Genomic DNA, 17,104 nt, shown 5'->3' on the forward strand with positions numbered 1-17,104 from the left:
TATCCTCTCTTTTATGTTGCACTGCCATTTTTCTTTTGGTGTACTGTGTTTTGTTTGTTTAATAAAAAACCTTTAAAAAAAAAATAAAAAAATATTACTGTTTTAGTAGACCAATATGCTGACAACCATTCCTATAAATACGGTACATGATGATAACCTCATACATGTCAGGTATGAGAAGACAGTTATTTTGGTAACTCTCTATGCTTATGTTGCTTTATGGTTTGTTAAGGATAAGTTTCAGTTGCTTAAAAGTATGAGTATGGGGGGTGTGGCTGGCGCGCACAGCGGATGGTCGCTTCACCTTAGGCTCCGTTCACATGTAGGCTTTTTTGGGCGTTTTTGGGGATTTTTTCTGCTCTAGGATCAGCTCTCAAAACGCCCAACAAGACAAATCCTCTTCATTTCAATGGCCCCTGTTCACATCTGAGCGTTTTGACGCTGTGAGCAAAACGCCCAACTCTCAAAAAAGTACATGAGCTTCTTTTTGGGCAGATTACAGGCGTTTTCCATTGGTCTCTATTCAATCTAAAAACGCCTGCACAAAAAAACGCCTGTAAAAATGCCTGAAAATCGCAGTAAAAATCGCGATAAAATCGCGTTAAAATCGCGGTAAAAAACGTGCGAAAATGCTACGCTCAGGTGTGAATGTAGCCTTAGAGCTCCACTGCAATGTCTCCGGACATTACAGCTCCAAGTGACTAATACAGGGCACTATCACACCCCACACACCGTGCCACAGCATCGGCGCTTCACCTGGCAGCATGTCCCGGCGGAGGAAAGATCAGATTCGCCCGCAAAAGCTGACAGCTTTCTTCCAGCAGGCTCCCCGCTCACGAGGGGAGAAGGAAGCAGCTGAAAAAGCCGCACACTGTGCTCCTCCTCTTCACAGCACGCCGGACCCCTCTCCATCTCATGGAGCCTCCACTCCTCTCAGTAGTCCAGCTAATTCCAGGCCAAGGCTAGAGGGGACTCATCCAGCACACGGTGAGTCTTATCACAGTACAGACTCACTCAATATTACTAGAGAATTGCCTGACTCCATATTGCCTTTCCCTACTGCTAATCAGCCACTGATGGACACAGTGATGAAAGCTATGCTGGTCTCCCTGCACAGCACTATTCACTCAGATATTATGCACCTTACCAAACATTTCACTGAGGAAATTCACTCCCTGGGGTCCAGGGTTGACCATGTTGAGACCAAGATGGCTGAATTTGCGGGCACTATTAATGATCTCGTGGATGCACATGAGGAGAAAACTGATGAATTGCACTGGATGAAAGCGAAAATGGCGGATTTAGAGGATCGATCCAGGTGCAATTATTAAAAAATCAGAGGTATCCCTGAAAGCGTGCAGCCTGCAGACTTGCGGCAATATGCCATGGATCAGTTTCAAACCCTGCTTCCAGAGATCCCTACTATTGAGCTTGCAATTGACAGGATACATCGCATTCCTAAACCGTCATTTATCCCTGACAAGGTGCCCAGGGATGTTTTAATGCGCATCCACTTCTTTCACACTAAAGACCAATTGATGTCTATCTCCAGGAACAACACCCCTTTTACAGCACCATACACCAATCTATTTTTTGCAGATTTTTCGCAATACACCATGCAACTCCGCAAAAAGTTAACATCGATTACCAAGGCTCTGCGCAATCATGCCATCACATACAAGTGGGGGAACCCCACCAAGCCTCTGATCACTAAAGATGGTCGCCAGCATGTTGGCTCCTCATTGGAATCATGTCTTCGTCTTTTTAAATAATGGGGTATCATTCCAGACCCCCCTCCCTCTAAGCCTTACGGGAACGCCTGATGTGTTAAATTAGGGCCTACCCTACACTCAATCCTTGTTGTCCGGAGATAGGAGAATGCCCTTCATGTCAGTACTAGGAGGACTGTTTCCCCCCTACACTGATGCAGCTTTCCTATGTTCTGCACCTGGATGTTTCATCCTCCCTTTTAACAATTTTTGCTTTGTTTTGCTGTTTTTGTCTTCCCCCCCCCCCCCTCTTTGCACCCTGTTTGAGTCTGAGCGCCTACGCAAGGTGACCGTAAATAGAACTGCAATTGTCAACTGTACCACTCGGAGTCATCTGTCCACCAGCCTCCTAATCCAGAAGCCATGTACCAGCTCCCTGGGCCCAAGTAAGTCAGAGACCAGCAACATCTTGCATATTCCTCTTTCATCCTCATGTCTATAAACATTTTGACATATAATGTGCGTGGCCTTAACCACCCTTCTAAATGCAAGTCCCTATGGCATGATGCCCTGAAATATAAGGCTGATGTTCTCTGTGTTCAAGGGACCCACTTCTCTACCCAGCAATCACCGGTATGCTCTCACCCCAAATTCCCGCAGATTTTTACCGCTTCATTCTCCAAAAAAAAAGAGAAAAAGAGGTGTTCTGTTGGCGGTGAGGGATACTTTGGCTTTCCAGCTTATCCGAGAAGTGAAGGACCCCGCTGGCTGCTACCTCATCCTGGTTTGTGAAATTAACTCTACCAGATACACTCGGGTGAATGTGTATGCCCCTAATCAACGTCAACTTCGCTTTTTCCACAAACTGGCCACCAAAAGAGATGCAATCAAACAGGGCCTCCTACTTTTGTGTGGGGACTTTAATCTACTCCCCGATCCAGGCATGGACTCCACTTCTCACCAGTGCAGACCCCCCCCCCCTTCCCTGCAGTCCTTTTTGCACTCCCACAACCTATATGATGTTTGGAGATGTCTGCACTCCACGGAACGGGACTACTCCTTTTTCTCAGCTCCTCATGGATCCTACTCCAGGATAGACTTGTTTCTGTCAGACCAATGGATGCTACAAAAGATCAGAGATGTCTCTATCAAGGACATTTCATGGTCCGACCATGCTCCAGTGCTCCTGACTCTGGCAGACTCCTTAGCACCTCAAACTACCTTTGTATGGAGATCCAATCAAGCGCTGCTCCAAGCACCAGCAACATGTGTTGGAACGACACCTGACTGACTTCTTTCACGATAATGTTAGTTCAGTATCTGATCCCTTTGTTTTGTGGAATGCCCACAAGTCTTTTATTAGGGGTATCTTCATCCAATTGGGGGCTCGGGTTAAGAGGAAGAGGCAGCCGCAGCTTGAAACTTTGCTGGCGGATATAAGATCGGCAGAAACCTTGAATAGGGCCACCCCGTCTTCTTCCGTTAGTTCTAAACTACTTGCATTATGGACTCCGTGGCTTACTACTGGAGATTCATGACCGAACCCTTAGATGCACTAAAATGTCCTACTACACTGGTAGCAACAAAGCAGGGAAACTCTTAGCTAATAAGCTGAAGGGGCACAGAACTAAATCTAGGCTCTCCCACATTTTTCACCCCCCTACAGGGGAGAAACTATTTAATCCCCAGGCTCTCGCTGATGCTTTTAGTGCTTATTACAGCTCCCTGTATAATTTACAAAATGACTCCTCCACTGTGCAACCCTCACCGAGCTCGATTGATAACTTTTTGTATAGCATTCACCTGCCCAAGCTAACTGCAGAACAGCTGGAATCCCTCAATTCCCCTTTCACATCTTCTGAACTAGCTTCCGCTATTAAATCACTACCTAGCAACAAAGCCCTGACGGATTTAGCGGAGAATACTATAAACAGTTTTGCTCCTTATTGACACCCCATTTACTGGAGGTGTTTGGCTCAGCTGCTGCCTCTTCCTCCTTTCCTCAAGAGATGTTGAATGCTCTTATTATCACGTTGCCAAAACCGGGGAAATCTCCAGATGCACCCCAGAATTTCAGGCCAATCTCCCTTTTAAACATAGACTTAAAAATCTACGCCAAATTACTAGCCATACGCCTCAAAGACATTTTACCATCTTACCATCTTTGATCCATCAGGATCAATCCGGATTCATGAAAGGGAGACAAACCTCTGATGCCATGCGGAGAGTGTTGAATGTGATTCATCATGCCACCCTGTCGAAACTGCCTTCTCTGCTCCTAGCTTTGGATGCGGAGAAGGCATTCGACTGGGTGCATTGGGGATACCTGCACGGAGTACTTCAGAAATTTGGTTTTCAAGGCAATATACTCTTGGCAATCATGGCCCTGTACTCGTGCCCCTTGGCGAGGGTGTATGTGGACGGCATGCTATCTCAACCTTTTACCATCACTAATATTACCAGACAGGGGTGTCCCCTATCCCCCCTAATTTTTAACTTAGCTGTAGAACCCTTAGCCGCATGCATCTGCATGCATCCGGCCATACAGGGTTTTATGGTGGGCCAGCAGGAACATGTCATCGGCCTTATCGCTGATGATGTGGTCCTGATGCTATCCAGGTCGCTTCTTCGTTACCCGCTGTGGCAGGGATTTTGTCTCAATTTACATAAGGTAGTAGAACATTCATTTTGGTTAAAAGAAAATGTCAATATTTCGTCCTAGTCCATGTCTTCCAATGCCTTGTCTAGTTCCTTCTCCCATTTTGTTATATACAGATTAGGTTAGGATTTCTTCAAAAGCAATACATATTGGAAAGCGAATGGTCCAGCCTGTCAGAAGTGGAAAGCGATGATTCAAAGTCTGTATGAGCTCTAGTCAGAGGAGTCAAACAACTCCATTTGTCCAGGAGATTTAGTTAAGTGAATTCAAGCCAAGTTCTCGAGGAGCTGTGACAAAAAGGAAGGCTGCGCGAAAGCGGGATACGTTTTCCACTAGAAAGAGTATTATATAGAAGGAGAGTGTCCCCCTCTCGCCAACATAGGAATTTGGGACAATGTATAGTTGGAGAAAAGGAGGAACTCCCAAATAGTGGGGTCAAAGGACCAGGTCTCTCTATTGTTTATTTCAATGAAAACTACAGATTTAACCCTTTCTCTGCCAGGTCTGTACGTATGGACCTGACAGCGAGGGGTTTTACACACATTCCTGGTGGCTACAGCCACCAGGATTGTGTGTAAATATGACAAGCTGGTTCCTGCCTGTCAGACTGAAGCATTCGAGCAGCTGTGCTGCCGCCCGATTGCTTAAACATACCCTAAGTAATGGCGCTCCCAACCCCGCACGCCCCCGCCATATATGCCGGCCCTGGGACTGACATAGCAGGTTTAGAGGGGAGAGAGCGGAGCGGACACACATCTGCTCTCTTCTACTCCTTGTTGTTGACCCAGAAAGTAACGCGTATGAAGTCACTTCCGGGTATACCTCTCTGTGTTCGTGGCCTGTATACCCAGGAAAGAATGTAATGCAATGCGTAAAAAAAATTTCAGGCCCCCCCTTCACCTCCACATATACACACGTATGAACATGCGTCTACGCATAAAAACGCTGATTGCAATACACGTTACATATCGCTGCACACGCCACAATGTGAGAGCAATATTTCTAGCACCAGACCTCCTCCTTAATGTTAATCTGATGACCTATAGGGGGCTTCTAAATTGCCGCATATGGAAAATATAGGGTTTTGAAGTTTGTCTTAGTTTCACTGGCTCAAGCTAATTTAAGATTTGACATGTTGGGTATCTATTTACTCTGTACAACCTCATCTTTTAAAATTGGGTAATTTATTGTGTTTGTGTCTCCTAAAAATAACTTTAGTGTATTTTTTACTGAACTATTGGGTTTCCTAGAACTTTGAGGTAATATTGTGTGACACAAAAAATTGGAACTATTACTTTTTTATTCTCTAGGGTGTCTGCTTTCAGAAAATGTATATGTTCTGGTTGTTTTATGTAATCTTCAGGCCTAACCATATGTGCTAAAAAAAAAAAAAAAAAACCCAAAAAAACAGCTCTGGCAGCAAAAGGGTTAAAGATATCTTAAATGACTTTTGAATTTACATTACCATGTTAAACCTCATATGAGATTTTAGTGATTGAGTTTATATATGGTAGAATATTTGGTATTTTGATGTCTTTTTAAATATCTGAATTTTTTTGCCTTACAGGTAATCATGGCAGAAATGATAATTCCAACAACCCCTTGCATCGAATCGGTGATATCAGGGAATATTAAAGTGGTTGGTGAACAAGCTATTGGCAAAGATGTCACTGTTAATCTAGTGATGAGAAACATGACGACCAAGTCCAAGGTTATTACTGTTGACATCAAGGCAAATTCAATTCTGTACACAAAGAAAGTGATCAATGAACTACACAAGGAGACCAGACAAATACGACTCCGAGGTTGTGAAGGTAACATACCGTATGGGAATATTTCTTTTTTTAATTAAATACTATATTCATAAATTTGACAAGGGCTCAACTATTTTGCAAAAATGAATTACTGTGTTGAAATTGCAAGAAAAAATGTATGACATTAAAATAAAATCACTATAGAACAGCCTAAACCTGAACTCCAGTAGTAGTGATCCTGAACAGTTGTACAGGCTCCTCTCCTGTACAGAAATTGCTTACCCTGATTTGACTGCACACCATAAGCTTTTTTCAGGGCCAGCCCTACCATGGGTCCCACTGGGTCCATTGGACCCAGGCGGCACTTGGAGAGGGACAGCAAATTGACTCCCAAGATTTTTTTTTCCAGCAGTTTTGTGTTTGCGGCGTGTTATAGGTGGCATTTCCCCATCTTATACTGCCAACCATAGTGCAAACTGATGAGTATGAGGAGACGGAGCGTCTCCTCCAGGAACGTCCCTCGCATGATTGTGGTGTGCGCAATGACGTCAGACATCAACACAATCCATCTCATGCAGGGCAGGCTGAATCTTCTAGGGCGGTGGCCGTGGCAGACACAGGATTGACAGGTAGACTGAGAACAGACAGTGGGTGTTGGGTGGACCAGTCTGGTGGTGAGTTATGGAAGAAGATAGCAATATATATAATATTTTCCAAAATGTTATATTTATATAAAATATGGATGAGGGGTCCTTTTGGTGAGTGTCATTTTTTTTTTTGGGGGGGGGGCAGCATTTCATTCTTGGACCCAGGCAGCACAATGTCTTGGGCCAGCCCTGGCTTTTTCAGTGAGTACAAGAAGCTACAGCAAATCAGACAGAGCCTGCCTCATTCACGGACTGGACATCCGGCATCATCTAACAATATTCTCCCCAGCCATACTGTGCCAGGCCCAGTCCTTTCATTCACTGGATTTCAGTTCTTTCAGAGTAAGCATCACCTGTGGATGTTACCTGGGGCAGGATACATGGAAATTTAGCCTGAATAGTTACACCCAATCCTCCAGACCAACACCTCTCATCAATTGATATTTTCTTAACTCCTCCCAAGAACCAGCCTATTGCCTGCATCAGGGTTATGGGCTCTTCAGGGAAGCATTGAGATAGGGAGCTGAGATGTTTTCAGGAAGCCCACATACACCAACCAGAATCTGCTTGCAATGCATAAAGAAGCACAGAGATCCAGTAATGATATCACTGGGTTTAAAATATGGTATGTAATGAACACTAAATGTGTTTTTTTTTACGTCATTACCATGTTATTAAAGCAGAAGTAAATCCATCCATTTAACAGTATCAAAAGACAGTTACATTTCCAGCACCTGGCAGGAATGTAACATTCCCATTGGTTGTGCTCTCAACCAAACTGTCAAACCATCCAATGGCTGGTGTCATAACTGATCACATGTTCATGGCAGTTATAGAATTAACAGAGGCCAAGATGGCAGCTTCCTTGGCTGAAAAGGATAGGAGGGTTTACTTCCATATTAGTTGAGGGAAAGAGAACCAGGGAAGGCAAAATGTTGTCAAAAAAAGGTTTTCCACATTTATCTATCATGCCAACAGCACCAAATTTCCAAAATCTTCAATATATTTACCAATTTTGTGACCATAGGCCATGGAGGTATAGACAAAATTTAGCAGCATTTGTATTTGTTAGTTAACTTAACAATAACTTGAATAATGAATAATGAATAATTTTTACAATAAAAAAAAAAAAAAGAAAAACATACAAGTCTTCTATTTGATTTGGTGTTTTTTTAAATACCCTAATCAGACAGTGGGAAATGAACAGAAAATTTAACATTTTAAATATATTATACAGTTTTTTATTTGACAGGTATTAAAAAAACATTTCTGTTGAAATACTTTCCCAATCTGACTGCCGCTGTGCAGGGGATGACAGAGGATGATGTCAAAACAAATTCATGTGCTTAAGATAGTTGTATGTAAAATTAAATTTTTTTTTATTTAATACACAACTGCGTTGCTTTATTGTACTGCAGGGTGACAACAGTGATCAGAATGTAAGGAGTATATCAGCTTTAAAGCCCTCAATGACTTCTGTAGCCAGATGCACTATGGAGCGATTTATCCTCAAAATTCACACTAGAAGCACTAAAATTGTTTCTGTTTTCACACTCCCAGCATTTACTCTGCAGCATCTCTTGCGTAAACGGAGCAGGAGGTCTGGGAAGGGGGAGCAGGGAGAACTAAGCTGCTTAGGCCAGCCATACATACATGAATTGAAATTCAGCAGGGACTGGTCAAATTTTGATCCATGTATGGGCAGGCTGGTTGTACATAAGTCAAACTACTGACTTGTGTATAACCAGCCTGTTTGAAAATGTTCTCTATATCAGCCTTGCGGGCTATAGCTGGCGGTGCTGATAAGTGTTTTCTGAAGGCAGGGATATCTCCCACCATTGGAATACAATAGCGCAGCAGGAGGGATTCCCCTATCCACATAGAGGGTGTGGATGTAAAAATTGAGTCATTTTCTTTCCTTCAACCAGCGGTTGGAAGGAAAGAAAATGACTCGTGTATGGCCAGTCTTAGAGAACATCTTGAATGACTTCAGTGCTTCTGCAATGAACTTTAAAAATGCATTTCTTCATGATGTATGCAGCTACAGAGGTCAGACAAATATTGTGTTTAACCACTTCAGAAGTTTTACCCCCCTTCATGACCAGGCCATTTTTCGCGATACGACACTGCGTTATTTTAACTGACAATTGCACGGACGTCCGACACTGTACCCAAATAAAATTGGTGTTCTTTTTTTCCCACAAATAGAGCTTTCTTTTGGTGGTATTTGATCACCTCTGCGGTTTTTATTTTTTGCACTAGGAACAAACAAAGACCGACAATTTTGAAAAAAAACTGAATATTATTTACTTTATGCTATAAAACATTCCCAATACCCAAAATAGGACAACATGTATTCTGCTACATATTTTTGGTAAAAAAAAATCCCAATAAGCGTATATTGATTGGTTTCCACAAAAGTTATAGCGTCTACAAACTATAGGATATATTTATTGAATTTTTTTTATCTTTATTTTTTTTACTAGTAATGGCGGCGTTCAGCGATTTCTAGCAGGACTGTGACATTGCGGCGGAAAAATCTGACACCAAATTATACTTTTTGGGGACTGGTGACACTAATACAGTGATCAGTGCTAAAAAAAAAATGCACTCTCACTGTACTGGCAGGGAAGGGGGTTAACATCAGGGAAAATTGAAGGGTTAAATGCGCTCGTAGGGAGTGCTTTCTAACTGTGTGGGGGGTGCTTTGACTAAGGAAAGACAGAGATCCATGTTCCTGCTTAGCAGGAACACAAAATTTCCATCTTCCCCTCTCACAGAGCAGCCGTCTGCCTTGTTTACATGGGCAGACTGCCATTCTGCCTCTCCTGAGAACGAACAGCATGTCCCGGCGGACATCGTGTCCACCACACCCGCTGGTTGGCTTCTGCTGTGTCCAATAACAGCAGGAGCGGATCGCCAGCGGTGCGTGCCCCAGACCGAGTGCAAAAAATCACGTACAGGTATGTAAATTTGTGCAGGAGGGCCGCCCTGCCACAGTATATCTGCGTTGGGCGCTCCATAACAGGTCACTTGTTTACTGATTGTTAAGGATGTTTAATACTTGAATGTCCATATTCTGACCACAGATTCACTTTAAATTCAGCCTTTCAAATTACACTAAAAACCTTCATAACAGGAAAACATGAATGGTGTCTACAGTATGTTCCCTACCTTGCTTCAGCACATTGCCTCAAAATAATCAAAATCACTTTAAAGGCAAAGTGGAAAGATAGGATAAACGTATCTGCTATATGAAATGGATTAATAAAATGTAATGGAATGTCTAAACCCAAAACCAAAAATGAAATATATTGCAGATGTCTAGTCCTTGGTGTTGTGACTGCATTCATTTCTTTTTTCAAGCTTCTCCTGCTTTATTTACATCTGTAATCATACGAATCCTGTTCCTGGGTGGCTACGTTAATACTCCACTGTATCTATGGAGGGTTGTCACCCTAAGCTGCTCTCCTAATGGACTACAATTGTGTCAGTATCGATTTGTCTCCATTACATGGGGGGCAGGACAATTGGTAGTTTACAGAAGATAGCTAGGAAGAAAGATATTGTTTTGGTGCAGTTAAAGCGAAGTTCCGGCCACCCAAAAAAAATTTCAATGAAAATACCCCCGGGACAGTCAGGGCTAGTACATTCCACAATGGATAGCCTCTGATCTGTCTCCCGGGTCGCACTTACCTTTTAGAAGAAATACTTACCTTGAAAATTTCTTCTCCAGCGCTGCCATCTCAGGTGTGGGCAGCTGAAGCCAGCCGGATCCTCTTCTGCGTCCTCTTCCTTCTTCTTCGATCCCACGATGCACTACGTCGGCCCCGCCGTCACTTCCGGGGCTGCACTGTCATCCCTGCACAGCTCCTGGGCAAGGTTTAGCAAGGTATGACGCGCCTGCACCGGAACTGACGTCGGGCCGGTGCAGGCGCATTGATTCCTGGGAGCGATGACGTTTAGCTCCCAGGAATCATTGCAAAGCGGTAGTGACGGGGCGGGCCGCGGCCGCCGAGGGAGGAAGTGGAAGAAAGGTGAGTATATTTTTCTGCAATTACAAGGTAAGTAAAAAAAAAAAAAAAATCGTAATTATCCATTTCTGTTTCAGGTGACCATAAGCAAGCGGATGGCCCAAAATCAACTATGTCGATTTTGGGGCCGGAACTCCGCTTTAACAGGAAGGTAGAAGGAAACTGCATTTTTTGCAAGATAAACCGGTATTTAATGTGTGTTCAGAAAATGTTCTTAGCTTGAATAAAAAAGAAGACTATTGCAGCCATGACATTTTAGGTTTGTAAGCCGCATTAGGGTTGTAAGCCGCAATATATCACATTTTTGTCTTGCGTTTAGTTACCCTTTAATGTGCTTTATTTTTGTAGGATAATTATAACATAATGTTATTGAAAGTACTAATTATTTATTTTGCTTACACAGAGAAAGAAGAACCATTGACCATAACCTATGCTCAGTATGATGGCCTTCTAACTGCAGATAATGCCATAGAGGTGACATTTATCTGCTCCTATGAACCAGTCGAAGGGGCACTCGTTATCCAAACCAACGTTGTGCTGGATAACCCAAAATTTGAAATTGAGGTATAATACAATATGCAATATTCCAAGAAAGACAAATCTTCCTGTAATGTCAGTTCAATAAGAAACAGTGCATTAAAAAGCAATAAAGTAGGGATTATCTCAAAAGATTTTTTATCTATAGATACAGTATAGATTTTTATTTGTCCCAAGCATGTTTTAATGCACTTACTGTTGACTAACTGAAAGAAAAATGAAACTTCCGCGCTATGGACTAAATGGATAGATAGGTGAATAAATGAGTGAAAAAGATGTATATAAATAAATTTTAGATAGATAAAAAATATGTATAAATATATCTAAAAATAGGCTGCAGCCTCCCTGGATGATAGTCCGGAGACTATACACTGGATAAAAGAGAAATAGGGGTGATGGCGCTGCCTATATAAATTTAGATATAATAAAGATATAATAATAAACTGTGAATTAAAGTGCCTTATGCTAAAAACAATAATGTGTATACTCATACAGTAATATATTCCATAAAACATCAATTGGGTGCAAGTGCAAGGTATAAAGGTGCCTTCAAGAAAATTGGAAAGTGACTGGTGCAATAAATATATAAACAATAAATAATAGCTAATATTGATAATATTTAACATGCAATATTAATGTGCTAAAAAATATGGTGCTATATGATGTGAACTGTTCCACTCATACCACGTGTTGATATGGGGAGTTTATAAAAAGTGCCAACAGAGCCAAATAGAAAAAAGTTTTTTTAAAAATACAGCTCGCAAAGTCCAGTAAGGAGAGATCCAGTAAAAAAGTCTATGTCATATACGGTGACTTCAAAAACAATAAAGGTGACAACACTCGGAAAAACCAACACTCAGGTGAAAGGTGACCCCGTGGTGGGTGTAAGGTGCTGGGATTCCTTTGGTAAAATTGCACACTTACCAGAGACACCCACCCCACACAGGGGTATAGAGCGGGTGCTTTAATGGGTCTGGCAACCTAGCGATATCCTCCTATCCCTGAATGGAGGGCGTGTGCCGAGGATCAGGCTGGTCCTGGTATGGATATACCCTGGGATAGTCCCCTGTGTGCCTTCCTGCCTAGGTGTGTTCCGAGGGATCCACTCAGCTCCACTCCCAATGTTTATACCAGAAAATGAATAGTGGACATAGCGTAATTCCGTAATGTACTTTATTGAGCAAAACAATGCAAAGGTACTCACATTAAACAGGAAAAAAAACGAGCGTGACTGTATTGACCGAGCGCTTGCGATCCAAGCCTCGTTCCCATGCGGGTTTACCTGTGTGGGGTGGGTGTCTCTGGTAAGTGTGCAATTTTACCAAAGGAATCCCAGCACCTTACCACCCACCACGGGGTCACCTTTCACCTGAGTGTTGGTTTTTCCGAGTGTTGTCACCTTTATTGTTTTTGAAGTCACCGTATATGACATAGACTTTTTTACTGGATCTCTCCTTACTGGACTTTGCAAGCTGTATTTTTAAAAAAACTTTTTTCTATTTGGCTCTGTTGGCACTTTTTATAAACTCCCCATATCAACACGTGGTATGAGTGGAACAGTTCACATCATATAGCACCATATTTTTTAGCACATTAATATTGCATGTTAAATATTAGCTATTATTTATTGTTTATATATTTATTGCACCAGTCACTTTCCAATTTTCTTGAAGGCACCTTTATACCTTGCACTTGCACCCAATTGATGTTTTATGGAATATATTACTGTATGAGTATACACATTATTGTTTTTAGCATAAGGCACTTTAATTCACAGTTTATTATATCTTTATTATATCTAAATTTATATAGGCAGCGCCATCACCCCTATTTCTCTTTTTTACTGTTGACTAACTCCCTACTTCTGTTGGAAGTCTGATTCAAACAAGAAATTTGCTTTTTTCCCTCCCCTCTACCTGGTGACACTTGTCATTCGGGTCCCAGGGTCTGCAGATGTGATAGTGGAACTCAGGAAACATGGTGGCAGGGGACGCAAATATACCTGGGGGGAGTCTGTGGAAGCTTCCACCTGAAAGCCAACAGTTGGCTTATCCGATCTACACAAGTAAAGGTTTCAATCGTCTCCTCGTTCTACGCTTTTCTCAACACTGCCCATTTTACAGTCAGGTCCATAAATATTGGGACATCATCACAATTCTAATCTTTTTGGCTCTATAATGGATTTGAAATAAAACAAACAGGATGTGCTTTAACTGTAGACTTTCAGCTTTAATTTGAGGGTATTTATATCCAAATCAGGTGAAAGGTGTAGGAATTACAACAGTTTGTATATGTGCCTCCCACTTTTTAAGGGACCAAAGGTAATGGGCCAATTGGCTGCTCAGCTGTTTCATGGCCAGGTGTATGTTATTCTCTCATTATCCCATTTAAAAGGAGCAGATAAAAGGTCAAGAGTTCATTTCAAGTGTGCTATTTGCATTTGGAATCTGTTGCTGTCAACCCTCAATATGAGATCCAAAGAGCTGTCACTATCAGTGAAGCTAGCCATCATTAGGCTGAAAAAAACAAAACAAACCCATCAGAGAGATAGCAAAAACATTAGGTGTGGCCAAATCAACTGTTTGGAACATCCTTAAAAAGAAAGAATGCACCGGTGAGCTCAACAACACCAAAAGACCCAGAAGACCACGGAAAACAACTGTGGTGGACGACCGAAGAATTCTTTGCCTGGTGAAGAAAACACCCTTCACAACAGTTGGCCAGATCAAGAACACTCTCCGGGAGGTAGGTGTATGTGTGTCAAAGTCAACAATCAAGAGAAGACTTCTCCAGAGTGAATACAGAAGGTTCACCACAAGATGTAAACCTCAAAAACAGGAAGGCCAGATTAGAGTTTGCCAAACAACATCTAAAAAAGCCTTCACAGTTCTGGAACAACATCCTATGGACAGATGAGACCAAGATCAACTTGTACCAGAGTGATGGGAAGAGAAGAGTATGGAGAAGGAAAGGAACTGCTCATGATCCAAAGCATACCACCTCATCAGTGAAGCATGGTGGTGGTAGTGTCATGGCGCGGGCATGTATGGCTGTCAATGGAACTGGTTCTCTAGTATTTATTGATGATGTGACTTGTGACAAAAGCAGCAGGATGAATTCTGAAGTGTGTCGGGCAATATTATCTGCTCATATTCAGCCATTCAGAACTCATTGGACGGCGCTTCACAGTGCAGATGGACAATGACCCGAAGCATACTGCGAAAGCAACCAAAGAGTTTTTTAAGGGAAAGAAGTGGAATCTTATGCAATGGCCAAGTCAATCACCTGACCTGAATCCGATTGAGCGTGCATTTCACTTGCTGAAGACAAAACTGAAGGGAAAATGCCCAAAGAACAAGCAGGAACTGAAGACAGTTGCAGTAGAGGCCTGGCAGAGCATCACCAGGGATGAAACCCAGCGTCTGGTGATGTCTATGCGTTCCAGACTTCAGGCTGTAATTGACTGCAAAGGATTTGCAACCAAGTATTAAAAAGTGAAAGTTTGATTTATGATTGTTAATCTGTCCCTTGTACTTTTGGTCCCTTAAAAAGTGGGAGGCACATATACAAACTGTTGTAATTCCTACATCTTTCACCTGATTTGGATGTAAATACCCTCAAATTAAAGCTGAAAGCCTGCAGTTAAAGCACATCTTGTTTGTTTCATTTCAAATCCATTGTGGTGGTGTATAGAGCCAAATAGATTAGAATTGTGTAGATGTCCCAATATTTATGGACCAGACTGTAAGTTCCTGAAGTCTTCCCTGATATGTTTTATCCCCCAGACCTTTCACCATTTGTGTAAGTAAGTAAGTAAGGTCTTTAGAACTGGATACTGCATTCTAAATGAGGGCTAAATAAAGATCTATATAGTGGAATCCAGACCTTATTCCTCCTGCTGATGATCCCTCTAGTGATAGTTAAAGATCTTCAGACTCACCACTGCTACTTTACTTTTTTTCTAGAGACTTGTCACGCAAATTTGCTTCAAATTGGAAAAGTGTCAACTAGAACTAGTGCTTCATGTGCTCTGCAAGTGTACAACTTGCCAGTGAAAATGTGCAGCAAGTTAACAGACTTACAATTCAAGTTATCCTTGCTATCTGGGTTAATGACAGCTTCAGCATTTTTTAATGCACGTTCTCTTTAACCACTTCTGGACCGGAAGGATTTGCCCCCTTAATGACCAGGCCATATTTTGCGATTTGGCACTGCGTTATTTTAACGGACAATTTTACGGTCGTGTGACAATTTTACCCATATAAAATTGATGTCCTTTTTTTTCCACAAATAGAGCTTTCTTTTGGTGGTATTTGATCACCTGTGCAATTTTTATTTTTTGCGCTATAAAAAAAGAGCGACAATTCTGAAAAAAAAAAACAATATTTTTCACATTCTGCTATATAACATTCCCCCAAAAAATTTTTTAAAAATACATTTTTTTTAAGGCCAATTTGTTTTCTGCTACATATTTTTGATAAAAAAAATTGCAATAAGCCTATTTTGATTGGTTTGTGCAAATGTTATCGCGTCTACTAACTACTGGAAAGATTTATGTTATTTTTATTGTTTTGTTTATTTTTACTAGTAAGGGCGGCGATCTGCAATTTTTTGCGGGACTGCGACATTGTGGCGGATAGATCAGACCCCTGACTGACATTTTTGACACGTTTGGGGGGACCAGTGACATTACTACAGTAATCAGGGACACTGGCAGGGAAGGGATTAACACTGTGGGTGATCAAGGAGTTAAATGTGTACCTAGGGGTGTGTTTCTAACTATGGGGGGGGGCGTGGCTTGTGAAATGATCACAGAGACCTGTGTTCCTATATAAAAGGATCACAGGTGCTCTGTGATCATTCCAGAGAGAAGAACGGACTGCTGTGTTTACAACAGCTGACCGTTCTTCTCTCTTAGTGGGAAACGATGAAGGATGTCAGATGGCAATCAGAGCCGCCTGCCCCGTGCATTGGCTTCCCCGCTGACTAGCGGGGGCGGGAGTGCGCCCCCGGCAGCACACGCTCGCCCCCTAGCCTCCTGCACGCGACCGACGTATACCTGCGGCGGTTCGCGCAGGAGCGGCTTCCTGCCGCAGTATAATTGCGGCGGGCGGTTATTAAGAGGTTAAAAAGGAACAGTCCTCTGGAAGCTGTGCCAAAAAAGGAAGAGTGCGGGGGACTAGTCACCAGTACTGCCTGTGGTCTCCCTGCAGCTGATCTTTTCGCCATTACTGACTTACCATATTTTGTTCTGCACTGTTTCATTGTGTGGAGGAGGCCATCTTGGTAGAGGCAGGATTTTGCTTCCTCATGTCAGAGCCTCCAGCAAGGAGATCAGTGAGCAGCACAGTAGTGACATCACCAAATATCACTCCAAAGCGCATGAGACTTTAGGTCAGAGGCAGCAGTGCCTTAGATCTCACACTGCACATACCAGGAAGCGAACTGCTATTTTTCTGAAGGAATTTTAGGAATACTGCTTAGGCACAAGCAACATTTCTAGATGTTCCCTTTAACATTGTAAATGTTTGCTTTTTGAGCTCAGTTTCACTTTAAGCCTCATAACAATTATTTGGATCAACTTTTTTTTTTTTCTTCAGGTGAATGGACCAGTCTATGTGAATAAGCCTGTAAAGGCTGAAATAGTATTCACCAACCCTCTGAACCAAGTTGTATCTGATATAGTGGTGACAGCAGAAGGTAGTGGTCTTCTTAGAGATCCGATCACAGTCAAGTAAGCTAAATATTTTCCATTCCTTATATG

General features: G+C 42.2%; 1 protein-coding gene across 1 annotated transcript in view; it reads left to right on the top strand.

Moving 5' to 3' along the window:
* LOC309567356 (protein-glutamine gamma-glutamyltransferase E-like) overlaps positions 1 to 17,104 on the top strand; it is a gene marked incomplete at its 3' end in the record, with an annotated part of 89,530 nt that overhangs the window by 57,538 nt on the left and 14,888 nt on the right. The window contains exons 3-5 of the mRNA XM_082272771.1: positions 5,936 to 6,182; positions 11,207 to 11,367; positions 16,941 to 17,074. Coding sequence (XP_082128897.1) covers positions 5,942 to 6,182; positions 11,207 to 11,367; positions 16,941 to 17,074 — 536 coding nt within the window. The 5' untranslated portion in view covers positions 5,936 to 5,941. The remainder of the gene's footprint in view (positions 1 to 5,935; positions 6,183 to 11,206; positions 11,368 to 16,940; positions 17,075 to 17,104) is intronic.

This window comes from Pelophylax lessonae (assembly GCF_965119305.1).
Source record: "Pelophylax lessonae genome assembly, chromosome: 11".
NCBI lineage: Eukaryota > Metazoa > Chordata > Amphibia > Anura > Ranidae > Pelophylax > Pelophylax lessonae.